This window comes from Papio anubis, chromosome 13, assembly GCF_008728515.1.
Source record: "Papio anubis isolate 15944 chromosome 13, Panubis1.0, whole genome shotgun sequence".
NCBI classification, from domain to species: domain Eukaryota; kingdom Metazoa; phylum Chordata; class Mammalia; order Primates; family Cercopithecidae; genus Papio; species Papio anubis.
The window spans coordinates 31040214-31057788 of NC_044988.1; the positions used below are offsets into that span (position 1 = coordinate 31040214).

A 17575-nucleotide genomic window follows, 5' to 3' on the forward strand; every position below is an offset into this window, starting at 1 on the left:
CATAAACGGGCAGGCTTCTTGCCACTTTACAAGAGAATCTTTTCATCTTGGGCATGCGGTCATCTAAGCCCCTCATTGTACAGGTGATGAGAGGGTAATGTGTGGTTCTAGGAAGAAAGTAGGCAAAGTGGGACATCTGTTCACCAGAAGAGACATTACCAGATATTTTGTACTGTGAAGTCTGAACCCAGCTAGTCTGTGTCCTTGTCAGATGAAATGTAATATTTAGACAAATTGACTGTACTCAATCTGGAGGTGAACTAGAATAAGTTTTTCAGAAATAATGATTATCTTGAATTGTAGATTTTTTACTTTAGTGGATTGCATTCATTTCTAACACTTATTAAGTTCCTGCAGTGCGAAAGGCGTTACCTTGGGAGCCGACATAGTCATCTCATTTGAGCCGCTAGTACACTCATACTCTTTCTCTAAAACAAGTTGCTTCTTTTTGAACATACAGTTTGTGAAATTGGATGTTTGAAGTTCTGTGTTTTCCCCTTTCTTCCCTCAGCTGATACACTGAAATTCCCCGTTTGATTTTTAACAAGCCCACTCAGCATATTATAAAAATAATTTGGGAAGATAAGTCCTATAGCATATGCCCAACTTTTAGAATCATTTTTTGAAAGTGTGGAAGTCATGCCATAACATTGCTGAAAATCCTGAGAACTGTTGGTTTCTTAGGAATTAGCAGAGAGATAATGTATCTTTGTTTGACATAATATAAAATGAAAGTTTTAACCCATATGTAATTGTTTTCTCTGCTTCATTTAAATTATTTTAATTAAGTATAATTTTGAGGGTTTTTTTTTGCTACTGATACCTTTTTAGTTATCCCATCCATAGCTCCAATCATCAACAATAATAATGCCCAAAGAAATATATTAAACACACTTCGAAGGCTATATATTTGGCACATATATGTGGTTTTTATCGTCTTAGTGCCTAGTAACAAGGTTTCCCATACTTACATTTTTTGTAAGGATTTGAAAATAAGCATTTATATTTGGCATAAGGTAAATGGAGTTAAAAGAATTAATGTCAGGTACTTTTTCATATGGATTTCCTTATTAAAATCTTACATCCCCCTGTGAAGTAGATGTCATACCCATATGACCAATGAGGTCACTGAAGCGGGGAGACATGAAGTAACTTGTTTTAAAAGTAACAGAATCAAGATACACACCCAGGAGAACTCATATTTCTTATAGTGCACCACATTTCCAGCCTGAACAGATTTTGCTCTGGGAAGATGGTTTTAATAGCTCGTAAAATAATAATGGCAAGTACTAAATCCAGCAACCCCTTCCCTTTTCTTTCTGGCTTGAGAAATGGGACCCCTCTGGTCTGGAGGACAGATCACTTACTTGTTTGTACCTTGCCCCAGCTGTCCAGGCTCTCTCCTAAAACCTGTTAAATCACTCTGTTTTTAACCCCAGGAAGAAGATGAAGTACCGGACGATGAGACTCTGAACCAAATGATTGCTCGACGAGAAGAAGAATTTGACCTTTTTATGGTAATGTTACAGAAACTCATGAAAACAAATGCTTTATTCCTCTGCCCTTTTTTCTGTTAAGTAGAATGTTTGGAGCCTGCGTGCCTGGCAGAACTTCATTCGTAAAGCCTATGCCTTTCCTTCAGTTCAGAGGCTGCAAACTGGCTGGAGTTAGCCCGCAGACATATTTTGTTTGGCCCATGCAGCGTTTTTTAAAATTTCCCATTCATTGCCAACATAAAAAAGAATCCTGATTTCTGGCTTCTCTTGAAAAATGAGATCGGGCAGTACCAGGCCCACATCTTTGTGTGGAAACAGTTGGCCAGGGCTGAGTAGCAGCTGCACTCTCTGGACAGGCCTTGTGGTCTACAGCTTACCACAAACCCCCTCCTGCTCCCAGTTCGTTTCTAATCCCAGGCCAATGTCATTCAGGAAGCGTATCTGGCTCCTATAGGCATTGGAACTTACCATGTCCTTATAGGATCAAAGCAAACATGCTCCTTAGGGAGATAGGTGGACAACAACAGCTAAAACAGCACAGGTGTGCCTCTTCAAATTGTTGACGAGAGCCTGCTTAAATGAATGGGAACCTTCAAGGTGTGCATAAAGGTGTAGCCTTCATTTAAGGATCAAAACCAGTTGGATTTCCCTCCAGTATCTTCAATCATTTTTATCTTCACCAAAGACTGATTACAGAGGGAGTAAATAGAAACCATAACTTTGGTGGATGAATGCTGCAGAACCCTAAAGTTAGAGGCCCCAAATTTGAGTCCCATCAGATCTTACATGAGTAATTTGCATGTGTGAAGCAAGTGGGCAGAGGTAGGTGTACTGGAGATGCTTTGTCTATGGGAGCACAGAGCTGCAAGGTAGAAATGTGAGACCTGTGTCGCCAGAAATGACAAATTTTCAAGGGGAGCTGGAAGTATCGTCTTTTATATGTGATCTCTAGATTTTAAAACATTGCAACGAAATTCAACTTTTTAAGTCATTATATAACACTGCATGCCAAACAAAACACAACTGTGGGCCAAATATGATCCACAGGGTTTGCAATCTCCACCTTTTTAGCCAAGACAGAATGGAACTCTAGCTGTTTGGAGAGGCTTATGTTATTTTGGGGTTTTGTGTGTGTGGCTTTTTTTCTGGGAACATTGATTGTATATAATGATCCACAATAAAAAAAATACGTAATTCTTTCTCAGAAAAAGGCAGGTAGCTGTGGGAGTAACTCCTAAACCGGAATATGCACTTCCCTTTCTCCGTCCATCCCCGAAATGAACCACCCTTCCCAAGTAAAGCCATTTCAGAGAGGAATGGCAGTAAGAGAAAGACTTAACAGCATGGTCAATGTAGGGCATTCATAAAATCTAAATTTCTTAACTCACACTGGTCACCATAATCAAAGATGACAAGATTCTCTATTTAGGGAGGTTAAGGATACACATCAGAAATAGACATCCTTTCTCTCCTTGAAGAACTAATTAAAAGGCAGGTTACTGGGGAACACCCAAGCAAGAGGCCCTCAGGTGATCACTCTTAGGCAATAATTCAGCACTGCTAACACCTCAGATACTCTCAAGACACTGGAGAGGACAAGCTGCTTGCCATTATACAAATTAGATTAGGCCCAGAAATGGAGAATTCCATCAGCACCCCTGAAGTAAGGGGGTAAGTGTACTTTTCTGCCTTACTTTGGGCTATTTGTAGAAAGTGAAGACCTCAGAAACAATCTGAATGTCTCGGAAGGCACAGCCTTCTTTTAACTTGGAACTGTTTTACCACTCAAAGAACAGGCTTGTAACACAGGTGAGGCTGGCTAGGGAACACTTTTTGTAGGCACTTTGATTTTGTGAATTTTCTGCTTGTTTCTTAAAGGCTGGCTTCTATTTTGAGGATTAGATAGATTTTAGGTTTGGTTTAGTTTCTTCTAATCCACTGGCCTCCTTTGGCCAATTCACTATTCCTTAGCATCTCTACCTGGGGGCAGGAAATAAAATTTGAATCTGTATCAGCTGCAGATGAAAAAGTTTGGTGAGAAACAAGAATGGAATGTGAGCTAGGATAAATCTATGGATTTTAAATATTTAAACTCTTTATCCTTTATTAGAAAAGAATGAGTTCTCTGTAAAATTAATGCAAACTTATTTGGTTTTATATCATAGATGCTGTGGTTTACGCTTGATAAGCAGACAGTTTCTTTAAAATAAAACCTTTTTTAAAAAGCATGTCTTGCTTTCTCCTTCTCAAAATGTAACTTCAGAAAAAGTTATCTTTTATACCAATTACTTAGGAATTTTACCAAAAAGATCTTTGGCAGCTCAAGATATGTATCTGAAACATTTTGCTAACATACAAACATTAAGCTTGTAGATGCTATGTTCTCTACAAAGGGAAAAAGCACTTTTAAAACTAATTGTACTTGTAAGTATAAGGTTAATAATCAGATCTCAAGCCCAATTATTCACAAAGTAACTACATAGTAAGTTTGACTTTTGCCTTAATGTTGACTTAAGATTCTATATTGGTATTTTGTGGGTAGAAATCTCTAGGGAGAGATGCAGTTATTAAGACTTTAAGCTTATCTTATTTAATCGAATCTACCTTTCCTAAAAGAAAAAAGAAACAAGTGCATAATTTCCTTTTCTGTCAGAAAAGATTTATTTTCTCAATTGTGGACAAATATATTAGTAATAATAATGCCTATAGAAATATATTGATTAAACATACCTCAAAGGCTATTTTTGGGCATAGATAGTAGTAGCAGTAAAACCAAAGACTGAAATGGCAATATTTTGTCATCTCAGTATAGGACATTAACAAAAAAGTTTTTTTCTTACTAGCTATCTAATAACTATTAGGAGGTTGCCCCATGAAGCCCCTCTCTAGATACTGCTGTAAACAAGGCAACCTCTGTGTGCCAATTAGGAAGGTTTGGTGGATCCCATTTCTGATACCAAAGCATTAGAAGACAGGATTAAGCATCGTGAGCTAATTATAGCACATGACAGAGCAGGGTGCCCACATTTATCAACCAATGGGACTTCACCCGTCTCCCAAGCCTACCAGATTCTGGAAATGTAATGACTTCCAAAAATGTGGAAGAAGCATAGTTTAAAGGGCTTTGACCACTAATTTTAAAACAGGTTCTAAGGCTGGGCGCTGTGGCTCAAGCCTGTAATCCCAGCACTTTGGGAGGCCGAGATGGGCGGATCACGAGGTCAGGAGATCGAGACCATCCTGGCTAACATGGTGAAACCCCATCTCTACGAAAAAATACAAAAAAAAAACAAAAACAAAACCAAAAAAAAACCAACTAGTCGGGCGAGGTGGCAGGTGCCTGTAGTCCCAGCTACTCGGGAGGCTGAGGCAGGAGAATGGCGTAAACCCAGGAGGCGGAGTTTGCAGTGAGCCGAGATCGCGCCACTGCACTCCAGCCTGGGTGACAGAGCGAGACTCTGTCTCAAAAAAATAAAAAAATAAATAAAAATAAAATAGGTTCTAGAGGTCATATTTGGGTATGCATAGATATTTATTTACATTTTATCAGTTTTAGCTTTTAAGAAAACATTATATTGAATCCCGATTTCAGTACGGTAGAACCAAAGGAAGAGGGAAAAGGTAAATAGCAATGATTGATGGTCCATTTCATTGTGGAAATGACACATCTAGCTAGTGTTTATACAGAACTAATGTCGATGGAAATGTAGTGGCAGATTATTTTTGTAAAATCCATTGTATTGTTTAGTTATAGATTAAAGCCAAGTGTGTGGCCCTAAGTTTATTTACAAGTGAACTGGATTATTAAAAAGAGAGAAGGTGGGGAAGTAGGCATTTTGAAGGCTCTGAAAGGAAGCCATTTCGCTTACAACTAGACCAGTTGGAACGCGGTTACCTCTGAGCTCTGTCTCTCTGTGGTATAATACTTTTGTAAGAGCACAAAGTTTAAAATGTAAAGAATTCAAGAGCATTCCTCCCATGAGCAGTGCCCACAAGGTATTGAAAATTTAGTATATTCATGGCCAATGGACTAGTGAAACCATTTATGTCTCTTCCACATGTCCAGCTGTGGTTAGCTATTCTGTACTGATACCTTGGGTCACCGTTTTTTTTTATTCCTGATTGTTCAATTCAAAGCACAACCCCTACTGAATAAAAGGAAACTTTCTTAAAGATCTTTCTTTTCCATACTCAAAGAATAAGTTTCTTCCAGGGAAGCAATGAGGTGTATAGCCAAGAGGTCATATTTTTAAAATGCATTCCCAATTTGAGTTTTTCCACTATTACTTGAAAGGGGAAGCTTTGTACACACACAGACTAAGAAAAGGAAATTCTGAAAGAGTACTTTTTAAATGTGTGAATAAGTTTCAAAAGATGGGTACAGAGGAAGGGAAGGGATTTTCCTTAGTGGAATCTCTCCCTAGATATTTAGGGATGAGCTAGAACAAGTCAACCAGGATGAGAGAGGTTGAAAGGGACCCTGCAGCCATAGGGAATGACTTGGGGAAGTTGTATGTACTGTAAAGTCTGTACCATACAGAAGCCCTGACTTTCGGTGACCCTCTTATTAATGTCTTCAGCGGATGGACATGGACCGGCGGAGGGAAGATGCCCGGAACCCGAAACGCAAGCCCCGCTTAATGGAGGAAGATGAGCTGCCCTCCTGGATCATTAAGGATGACGCCGAAGTAGAAAGGCTCACCTGTGAAGAAGAGGAGGAGAAAATATTTGGGAGGGGGTCTCGCCAGCGCCGTGACGTGGACTACAGTGACGCCCTCACAGAGAAGCAGTGGCTAAGGGTGAGTGTGGCTTTTCTAACCTGTTCTCACTAGCTGGAGTGTTTTTGGTGGCTTGGAGAAACTAGGGGCCTAGAGCTGGAATTTTCTGAGGAGGATGAGTTTGCAATCAAATCGAATTTTCTGAGGAGGATGAGTTCGCAATCAAAGGGAAGGAGCTTTTGAACACAGAAGATAAAGTCATTCTACTGTTGCATGAAAAGATAAAGTCATTCTGCATTCCAAGGCAGTGCTTGGAAAAAATACGCAGAATTTTTTTGCTAGGGCAGAACTGGCCATTGGAAGCACAGGATTATGAGAGCTATGAGACCTACTAATGTTTTATGATCAATTGCCTGGTCATGCCTCACTCTCCAACTGAGAATCAAAATGTGGAAGGGCACCTTAGAGATCTTTTTAATTGTTCCCCCTCACTTCATGGTCTTTAATCGAGGTTTTACTTCTGCAGGGTCTGCACAGATCTTTCAGGGATAGCAGAGTTTTTGCTAACTGTGTTGTTATTGTGTAGACGCATAGTACTTTTAGAGCTGGAAGGTGCCTTTGTACTTGCTTGGTTTGATGAAGAAATTGAGGCCCAGAGAGGTGACATGGCTATGCAGGACACACAGATGGTTAGAAAGCACAGAATCGATTCGGTGGGTGCTTATGTATCTGCATGCTTCATTTAGGTTTGATCTGATCTGTCCCTCACAAACACAGACTAGAGCCTGGGACTTGGGTCACCGATGCTTGGAAATGTTATTTGGGAGTTTGGTTATGTTGTTTCCCCTTTGGAAGATGGTGATTTCTCATTTTGACTGAGGACTGAAATCTCAGAATGTTCCCTGGGCAGCACAGAAATATCAAAATGCTCTTAGGAGTCGCATGTGTGAACGCTGAGGCCCGGGTGACTGTTCCGTTTGAAGGGTTAGCTCTACTTCCCATTTTTGGGAGTAGACTTAGTACCTAGAAAGGCACAGCAACCTGGGACATGCAGTCCAGACACAGCCAGTAAATGCATGCTGGAAATAGTAAGTGCAGTTGGGTAAACACCAAACAAAACAAAAGCTTCGGGGAGTTGTTCGTTTTATCCAAAGGGAATACAGTTCCCAAGCTTTGTGAAACATGGATTTTAGGACCCAGGTTTTAAGTAGGTAGGTGGGTAGAAAGGCAGTGGGCAGAATTTTGAGATTATATGTCGATGGTGAACAGGTCTTGTCACCGCTTGAGATGTGATTTACTCAGGATGTTGTTTGATGAGAGGGATGTGACCTGAATTTTGAAAAGATGGGGGAGCCTGTGATTCTGAATAGCACTGCTCATTATTTGTGGTTGAACAATTGTGTATAAAACATAACATTTGTGTGATTAGTTTATTGTCATATCCAGTCAAATATTCCAGTGACCTCAGAATATGATTTTATGAATTTTGTTTCACTATTGAGATTATAGTTATGTAATTAGGATTCATTCTATAATATGAAGAGTTTTTTGGTTCATATATATTTCTGAGCTTGGGAAAACTTTTATTTAAGCAATAAATTGAGTACCTGGAGTATTATTACAGCAGATGGGACAATAATGATCTGGGCCACCTTTTTTTTTTTTTTTTTAAGACAGAGTCTCTCTCTGTCACCCAGGCTATAGTGCAATGGTGCGGTCTCAGCTCACTGCAACCTCTGCTTCCCGGGTTCAAGTGATTCTCCTGCTTCAGCCTCCCCAGTAGCTGAGACTACAGGAGCACGTTACCATGGCTGGCTAATTTTTATATTTTTAGTAGAGATGGGGTTTCACCATGTTGGTCAGGCTGGTCTCAAACTCCTGAGCTCAGGTGATCCACCTGCCTCAGCCTCCCAAAGTGCTGGGATTACAGGCGTGAGCCACCGTGCCTGGCTGGGCAAAATTTTTAAAGCTAAGCTTTGATATGTTTACTCTCCAGACATTAAAAGCAAAATAACCTTGTTTATTGGGCAAGAATGTAGCTGAACTTACTTTTTTAAAATAATCATTGGGAATTGCCCTTAAGAAAAACCACATTATGAATCTCAGAAAGTTTTCCAGTTTAAGACATCTGTTTCTTTTTTTTCTCTTTTTCATTCAGTTTCTACCCCTGATGATTAACACAGTGCCTAGCATAGAGACTCAGTGAGTGTTTGTGAAAATGAAAGTACAAACTTAAGAGGAAAGGGAAAGTGACTAACTTATCAGCAGTGTTAGGAGAGCATTTCTCTTTTTAGTGCATCTAGTAGACTTCTTTTATCTACAGCACACACATTTAAAAATGGAAAATTAGTTTGTTTTACAAAACTACACTGTGAAAATTGGTTTTTATAATTGTAATTCTACAATGCCTTGCAACATACTAAGTCATCCAAGAAGGATGAAACTATTCTCAAAACAGCTTTATTGTAACATATCTTTTTGAATCTAATCCTTTGAAAACTGCATGCCCATATTTGGTATGAAACTGGCAACTTGTTATTAACTAGGACATGCAATGGATGCAACATGCCCCATGGCCTAAACATGCAAAGTAGATGCTTCCTGTCATTGGTGTTCACCAGCAGCAATCCTATTTGATATTAGCCTGTTAAGCTTTTTTGATGATAAAATGATATTGAAGGGGTTCTCATGGGCCTGGATGTGAAGAGATGTTCTCTACTGGCTTATGATTTAACACATTGCGTGAACCTAGCCAACATGGCCTTGAAAGGGAGTTTGGCACGGACCATTGTGTAAGAAATGCTGTAACAGGGCTAAAATAATTCTTCTTTTTCCTGGCAATGTTTTACAAAGCCTGCTTGGCAGAGACATCGAAGATACATAGCATCGCAGAGCTGCAAGGCAGTTGAATGGAACAGCTTCCCATCCCTTGCTTAAATCACATTCTCTGCAATCTCTGTGCCAGGAGGCTGGCCATCCCTAAAAGGAAAAACTACCTTTTTTTTCTGTGTAGCCCTTCCAGTTCATGGTCAGCTCTGATTAATAGTTCTTCCTCCCTTTGCATAGAATCTTCTTTCCTTGTAGCTTCTCCTTACAGGCCTTGATTCTTTTCCCTGGGGTGAACAGAACAATATTTTTTTCTGTCTTTAGCATCACAGCCCCATGGATAAAATGTTTGCAAACTCATGGTACGTCTGGATTGAACTTTTCTACCTTCCTCTTTCTCTTGAACTTTCCTCCTCCTTCAAGGCCCAGTTCAATTGCTACCCACTCTGTGGCGCCTTCACAGATAAATATTCATTGCACTTTTAATTGTCCTCTTAACATTTCTTTGCTTGTCCTTCAGTTACAGTTTCCTAGTATTCTCGGTAGTTGCCAACCTGCCTGCTTTCCTGACTAGTTGATAAGCTGGCTCTGTATCTTGTTAGAATTTAGGACTTCAGTGTACAAATACTAAGTGCCCATCAATTGCCAAATTGAAATAGCGCTGGAGTGACAGATAAGGGTATAGATAGATGTGGGTAATGTTCACTGCCGCAACAGATGGACCTCAACATGCCCTGTCCATGGACCTATCCAGAAAAATAAATAAAAGTTGATTTGTCACTTCCATGAAAGTCCATAGTAGGTGTTCTTGATTGGTGAGGACACCTGTTCTCCATAGGGTCATTCAGGGATCCAGGCTGACAGAGCCTCTGCCAACTTGGTCATCTCCATCCACTTGAGCTGGAAGTGGGGAAAACAACATGAAGTAGTGAGTATGGAAGTCTAATGGGCCCTGCCTAAATGGTTATAATTCCATTGGCCAGAACTTGGTTATGTGGCCACTCCAGCTGCAAAAGAGACGGAAATGTGGTCTGGCTGTGAGCCCAGGAAAACAAACTTTTGGTGAATATTTAGCTATCCCTGCCTCAGCACACTTAGGTTAAATTTAAGTGTTATGGTCACTTTCTTTGCAAATGGTGTTATGGTTTCATTGTAAACAGGTTTTATTTTGTAATCATGGCATGCTAAAAATTCCTACAGTGTCCTTTAGAGAATCTGTTTAGTTGGTGGAATTTAAAATTTTTTCTGCATTCATAATGTTGTTTTTAATCAGGAGGATCACAATTTCAAACACAGTTCAGTTTTTTTTTTTTTTAAGGTATTTTATGTTGTTTTGAAATTCATATTTCCACTGAGGAAACTTAAATGTCTTTAGTGTTAGCTGGTCTCGAGTTAGCGTCATCTTTTTGTGGTAGTCAGTTCAACATTCACTTACACTCTGGGCTGTTTCTCTCTTCCCCTTGGGGCTCCCATCCCATCTTCGTCTCCAAGGTGGCATCTGGATAAAGATGTGGTGTTTTAAGTATGGCATTGGGGGCGAGCATCCTGGTTCTTCTGCTCCCCATGGGTCTCCACTGACCTCAGCATACAGCTGCTGGTCTGCTCCTGTCCTGGGAGGTCTTTACATGCAGCTGGTTTCATCTCATTGTTTTAGAGACCTTGATGACATGTGCTATTGAAATCGGGAGCCTGGCCACAGGCACTAGTTAGAAGCTGTCCTCCATTCTCACATCTCATAAGACCTCTGGCCTCTTTGGCCTCATAGTGCTCTTAGCTCTTTTGTGTTCTGTTTGGAAGTCTGCAAACCCTCCTTGACTGATTTCTCCACACTGTGCCAGAACATGCAAGGTGCAGTGAAACTGGCCCCTTCCTCAACAGTTGCTAAGTCACCATCAGGGGTTGTCAAACCTGAAGCTTCTAGAATCTGATGGTTGGGTGGGTCCTAGAGCTTTTTAAAGAAAGCAATTCAAAAATGCTTTAAGTTTGCAAATTGTATAAAAGTATGTAACTGTATTTGGGATCACATAGTGAGGGGTCCTCCCAGAGCTTTGGAAGGAGCTTGTGAGTGAGAGGCCTAAAGCCCAAGCTTCATTAGCTTTCCAATAAATCCACCTTTAGCAGTTTTAGTGCCTCATTCTCTTCCTCTCCACTCAACCTCTGCCTCCAAACACCCCAGGCTTGGATTCTGAAGGGGGAATATTGCATTTCAACCCAGCTGCAATTCAGTGCTGGCACAAACTAGCCAGACTTAGCACAGACTCCATAAGTTGAAGGGCACAGTCCCCAACAAGACTTCCCTGACTTCAGACACCAGCCACACTTTGGGGGTCCCGAGGCCCCCCACCCTTTTGACTATAAATCCAGGGGCTCATGAACCCTTTGGGTTTGATAATTTGCTAGAATAACTCACAGAACTCAGGAAAGTGCCATTAGCAACCGATTCAGATTCTTTATGAAGTATACAAATCAAGAGAACTAGGCCAGACACTGTGGCTCATGCCTGTAATCCCAGCACTTTGGGAGGGCGAGGCAGGTGGATCATGAGGTCAGGAGATTGAGACCATCGTGGCTAACATGGCGAAACCCCATCTCTACTAAAAATACAAAAAATTAACCAGGCATGGTGGCACGTGCTTGTAATCCCAGCTACTCGGGAGGCTGAGGCAGGGGAATCGCTTGAACCCAGGAGGTGGAGGTTGCAATGACCCGAGATGGCGCCATTGCACTCCAGCCTGGGCGACAGAGCTAGACTCTATCTCGAAAAAAGAGGACTAGCCAAATGAATGGAGGCACAAGATGCAGTCTGGGAGGAAACCTGGACTCCTCTGTCTGATCCTCGTGGAGTCAGCGTCCATCAGTCTTCCAGCTCATCAGTGTGTTCACTAACCAGGGAGTGCTACTGGGCCTTGATGTCCAGAGTTTTCAGTGGGGTTTCATAATGTATAGGCATGATTGATTAGATCATTGACCACATGCTTGAACTCATTCCCCAGCCTCTCTGCCCTCCCTGGAGGTCAGACTAGCTCAAAACCCCAAGCCTCTAGTCATGTGGTTGGTCTTTCTGGTGACCAGTGCCCATCCAGAGCCATTTAGGGGCCTATCACACAGGACAGCTCATTATTTGAACAAAGTTATTCCTATCACTACGGAGATGTCAAACATTGTAGAAACTCCATGCCAGGAACCCAGGACAAAGACCAGACAAATTCTTAGTTTTGAGGCAGGATCTCTGTTATCTAGGCCGGAGTGTAGTGGTGTAATCTTGGCTCACAGCAGCCTTGACCTCCCAGGCTCCAGCAATCCTCCTACCTCAGCCTCCTGAGTACCTAGGACTATAGGTGCACGCCACCATGCCCAGCTAATTTTTGTATTTTTTGTAGAGTCGGGGTTTTGCCCCGTTTGCCAGGCTAGTCCCAAACTCCTAAGCTCCAGTGATCCACCTGCCTTCATCTCCCAAAGTGTTGAGATTACAGGCATAAGCCACCACGCCTGGCCTGACAGAGTCTATTATGTAATAGGTAGTTAGTAATATCTTCAGTCCTGACCGTACTTCTCTTCCTCTTGACTCCTGTTTCCTCCATGGAAGAAGGCTCTCCTCCTTGCCTTCCTGTCATGTTCTCGAGTGATAGCACCATGTGCTGTGGCTTCTGGTGCCATTCTGAGACTCCCGGTCCACCAGGTTTGCCTCTTGATTGTAAAGGTGGTGAAGGGAATTCACTACCCTATTTTGGAAGTCAAAGGTGTTGTCATTTTTGTCTTTGCATACCAACTTTATCCTAATTCTGCTCAAGGCAATGAGTAACTCTTCCGAACAAGGGATGGCTCTTTTAGAAAGTGTGAAAGAGAATATTAACATGGTTAACAAATATTACATCCATTACAATTTTGTAACTTACCCATGGTGTGCCCAAAGTGATAACAGTGCTATATTACAGATTACAGATATATGTGTGTGTGTATATATATGTACATGTGTGTGTGTATATATATGTGTGTGTGTGTGTAATTGCACATGCACAAGAAATGACCCATCTTGGTTATGTCTTGGAAACATATATTTGCTTCTTTATGTGTGAGAGCAGGCATTCCATCTACCTAAATTCTGACAAGCCCAGTGGGCTGGGGTTTTCTGGTTTAATGTCAGCCCTGTGTACACTGGCTGTGCTGTTTCTAGCACCATAAGGCAGTCATCATTATTGAGCCAGGGGCTCTGCAAAATTGGGGTGATTACAGAGCCAAAAAGCGGGCTGGAGGGTGGTGGTGGTTTCTGGAATTTATGTTTTACTATTCTTCCTGTTCCTTTGCTCTTTCTGCCAACTTCAGAATCCTTCCCTTCCTTAAAACATTTAGTGATATCCCTGAATTTATTTAATTGCTGCATGAGTGAGTTTTGCCCCACAGCACTTGAAGATAATTGGAATGCATTCTAGCTCATGTGCTCTGGATAATATGCAATTGCCAGCCAGCTGGAGAGTAGTATGCCTTTGTCTCACAATGTCTTAAGACCGTAATTTTAAAAAGTTTCTCCTATTTGCTGGTATCTCTTGTTACCTTTCTTACGGCATCATATATCTACTATGGGGTCCTTTTGTCCGAATGTGTAGACACTTCTTGTGGTATACTGAATAAGCTCCTGGTGATGAGGGAAGACGCCGCTTTGTTTTGTGATGTCCTGTGCAGTTGGGCCCTAATAAATGCTTTGTAAATGATGGTAATGAGACTGACTTCTTTAGATCTTTAAACGTGGCAATAGATAACAGCAAGTTTTAGAAGCCATAGAATTTCAAGAGGAACCTTGCAGAAAGACAGAACACCCTCCTCTTCCTTGACCAGTCTGTGTCACCAGGTGAGAGCCTGAGCTTCCCATGGTGAACGTGCCTAAATGGGGCTCCCATCATCATGTCTGCTGACTACTAAAATGATTTTGGGTTTTTCTTCTGCCCAAAGTCTAATAAAGTAGAAAAAACAAAATGAGGCTGGGTGCAGTGGCTCACGCCTATAATCCCAGCACTTTGAGAGGTCGAGGCGGGCAGGTCACCTGAGGCCAAGAGTTCAAGACCAGCCTAGCCAACATGGCGAAACCCTGTCTCTACTAAAAATGCAAAAATTAGCTGGATGTGGTGGTGGGTGCCTGTAATCCCAGCTACTCAGGAGGCTGAGGCGGGAGAATCACTTGAACCAGGAGGTGGAGGCTGCAGTGAGCCAAGATCACACCACTGCACTCCAGCCTGGCGACAGAGCAAAACTCCATCAAAGAAATAAAAATAAAAAAAGAAACAAAATGAGAGATTCTTAACATTTATAATATTAGGGGCTAATCAGTAGAGTAAAATGTGATACATCTCAAGAGAATTTACTTTAGTGTCTTTAAAAAGCTATATAATACCAAGCTGCAAATATAGGATAAGCTCTCTGAGTTGGCCTCTCATCACAGGAAGCCCAACTGCTAAACTCTACACAGGAAAAGGCAGACAAATCCATGGTGAATTAGTCACAAACAACTGGGGAAAATATGAAGAAAGGTTAAAGAACAAGATATTTGAAATTCTATGGAAATACACAATGAGAAATAAAATATTTCCTCACATGTATGAAGAGGTGGGCTGTGGATTTTTCTCTCCCTAGAAATCTTTCAAACAAGCTAATGCCTCCTCTGGGCTGGATTAAGTATGATCCAGCCTGAAATCATAGACAGGGGCTGGAATCACCCGGCTCTATTTCAGCTGAGAGCATTAGTGATTCTCGTAGATGTACTTTCCCCCTAAAATATTTTATTTTATACTGGCAAAATTTTTTTGTGGCGGGGGGAGGATCCTTTTTCTAAAGCATAATGTGCATCATCTTTGTAATATTTGGCTGCTTTTGTTTTGTCATTTAAAATCTTTTCTTGCTTTTTCTGTAAGATGTGAGAAGCTTTGTAAACGTGGACCTTTTTTTCTTTTATCAAATGGCATTTTAGCTTTCAAAATTGGGTCATCAGATTTACTGGGGCAAAATTTTCTAGCAAGCTGCATTTCCGTTTTTATACACAAGGGAGAGCTAAGGACCTAGAAAATAGATTTGGATTTTGCCAAATTCCAGGTTCTTCAATACTTCAGGGTGGAAGTAATGAACTAATTAAGAGCGGTAACAGTTTTGAATTGTTTGGAAAAATACTTGATACTAATAAAATAATTTTAACAACTTTGTATAATTTTTATTTTTTTCTGAAATCCAGTGACTAGATTGCTTTAACAGCCCATTGGACTTAATGTTTCCCATTTTATATAATTTGGGAGAATAAATTTAATAGGATAGTCCTCAGAGGTGCAACTGAAATACACTAAAATAAATATTAAAGATTGAGGAGCGAGAGGGAATTGTTTTGATTTTAAAACTTTGATGCTTGGAATTTCTGGTCTTGAGTTTTGTCCTTTGAAATCAGGGTTCAGCTCTGAAATCAAACTCAGTCATTGAAAGGAACCATGGGAAACTGAATTTGGCCTACAGATACTAAGGAGCCCCAATAATTTCACATTATCTTTTAATGGAGCAAACTATTACAGAGAAATCAGAGAAATAATATTTTAGGAATTTGTACTATATTTTAGAAACAATCTTTTAGAAATATGTCCATTTGAATCAAGCTTTGGTTTTTGTTGTTTTTTGCATTTTTACTTTTATTTAAGAAACAGGGTCTCACTCTGTCACCCAGGCTCACTGCAGCCTTGAACTCCTGGGCTCAAGCAATCTTCCCGCCTCAGCCTTTTGAGTAGCTGAGACTACAGGCACGCACTGCCACACCCAGCTAATTTTTGTATTTTTTTTTTTTTTTTGTACAGGCAGGATGTCACTCTATTGCCTAGGCTGGTCTTGAACTCCTGCCCTTAAGTGATCCTCCTGCCTCAGCCCTGCAAAGTGTTGGGATTACAGGAATGAGCCACCACACCCGGCCAGTTTTTGTTTTGTTTTGTTTTTAATCAATAAGGCTACATGTTTCAGTCAGTGTCAGAATTTAAAAAAAAAAAAAAAAAAGGCTACATGAAGAGAATTTTCGTTAAGGGGTGGAGGTGGGAAGAGTACAGTTTAGGAAGTAGAGACAGGGCAAGGTGGCTTCATCATCACTATGCCTCAGGGTTCCGGTAAGCATCAGAAAAGTAACTGTGACTTTTGATGGCTCTCTATATGGAGAATTTAGGATAGTGATTTAAGAGCACATGCCTTGAAATCTGATGAACCAAGAGATTCAGATTCCAGCTCTACCTAATTAGCTCTGTGACCTTGGGGACCTTGTGTCACCTCTCATAGCTTTGCTTTCCTCTTAGGGAAAATCATAGAACCTACTCGATAGGGTATTCTGAGGATTAAATGTGAGTAACATAGAATCCAGCATATAAGAAGGATTCAAAAATACATATTAGCTATTAAGAAAAAGTTTCAAATTATTTCAAAGAAGATCTAATGGATAATAGAAAAAGAAGAAATTACGTTCTCTTTTGTGTATTGATGACAAGGCTTGGGGTGACAAGAGAAAGGTAAAACTGGGAATCAAGAAGCTCCTTTCACTTACTCACTAATGGAATTAAAAGAGAACACAATGTTTACTTGCTGAATATGTTACAGGACCACAGGTTTATTCATCTCAAGCACTCCAGCTTATACTCACTCGGCCATTAACTCTCTTTACCCTGGTTTTCTACCTAGCTATACACCAACCTATGCTCCCTCAGTTATTAACTCTCTTTACCCTGACTTTCTACCTAGCTGCCTGCCAACCTATACTCACAAGGCTATTAACTGTCTTTACTCTGGTTTTCTCTGTAACCCTGCATGCCTGCAGGAAGAACACTGGGGCTAGCACTCAGGAGCCTGGAATGTGGGTTCTGGCACTGCTACCAGATAAGTATGTGATCTTGGACAGGTCTCCTGGCCTTCCTTGGTTGTTGTGGACTGATGTTTATGTCCTGCATGATGCATATGTTGAAATCCTAACCCCCAATGTGATAGTAGGAGGTGGGCCCTTTGGAAGGTTATTATAGCATGAAAGCCTTCATGAATGGAATTAGTGCTCTTATAAAGGGGACCCTAGAGAGCCCCCTAGCTCTTTCTACACCAGGAAGTCAGCAATCTGCAAGCTGTAAGAGGACTCTCACAGACTCCAACCATGCTCTACCCTATCCTCAGACTTCCAGCCTCCGAAACTGAGAAATGTATGTTATTTATAAGCTGCATTAGGGTTATCCATAGAAACAGAACCAATGGGATATGTGGAGACGTGTATAAGAGGAGACATATTATGGGCCTTGACTCATGCAAGAAATCCCATGACATGCCACCTGCAAGCTGGAGACCCAGGAAAGCCAATGGTATAATTCAGTCCAAATCTGAAAGCCTGAGAACCAGAGCAGGGACCACCACTGGTATCAATCCTGGATTACAAAATCCTGAGAATTAGGAGCTCCAGTGTCTGAGGGCAGGAGAAGATGGATGTCACAGCTCAAGAAAAAGAATTCACCTTTCCTTTGCCTTTTTGTTTCAGTCCAGCCCTCAATGGAG

The 17575-nt window shown here is 41.0% G+C and overlaps 1 protein-coding gene across 9 annotated transcripts in view; it reads left to right on the top strand.

Moving 5' to 3' along the window:
• Nucleotides 1–17575, top strand: part of SMARCA2 (SWI/SNF related, matrix associated, actin dependent regulator of chromatin, subfamily a, member 2) — a 182214-nt gene that overhangs the window by 106264 nt on the left and 58375 nt on the right. For all 9 annotated transcript variants that reach the window (XM_031654174.1, XM_031654181.1, XM_031654176.1 and 6 more), the window contains 2 exons: nucleotides 1440–1517; nucleotides 6077–6295. In XM_031654174.1, coding sequence (XP_031510034.1) covers nucleotides 1440–1517; nucleotides 6077–6295 — 297 coding nt within the window. The remainder of the gene's footprint in view (nucleotides 1–1439; nucleotides 1518–6076; nucleotides 6296–17575) is intronic.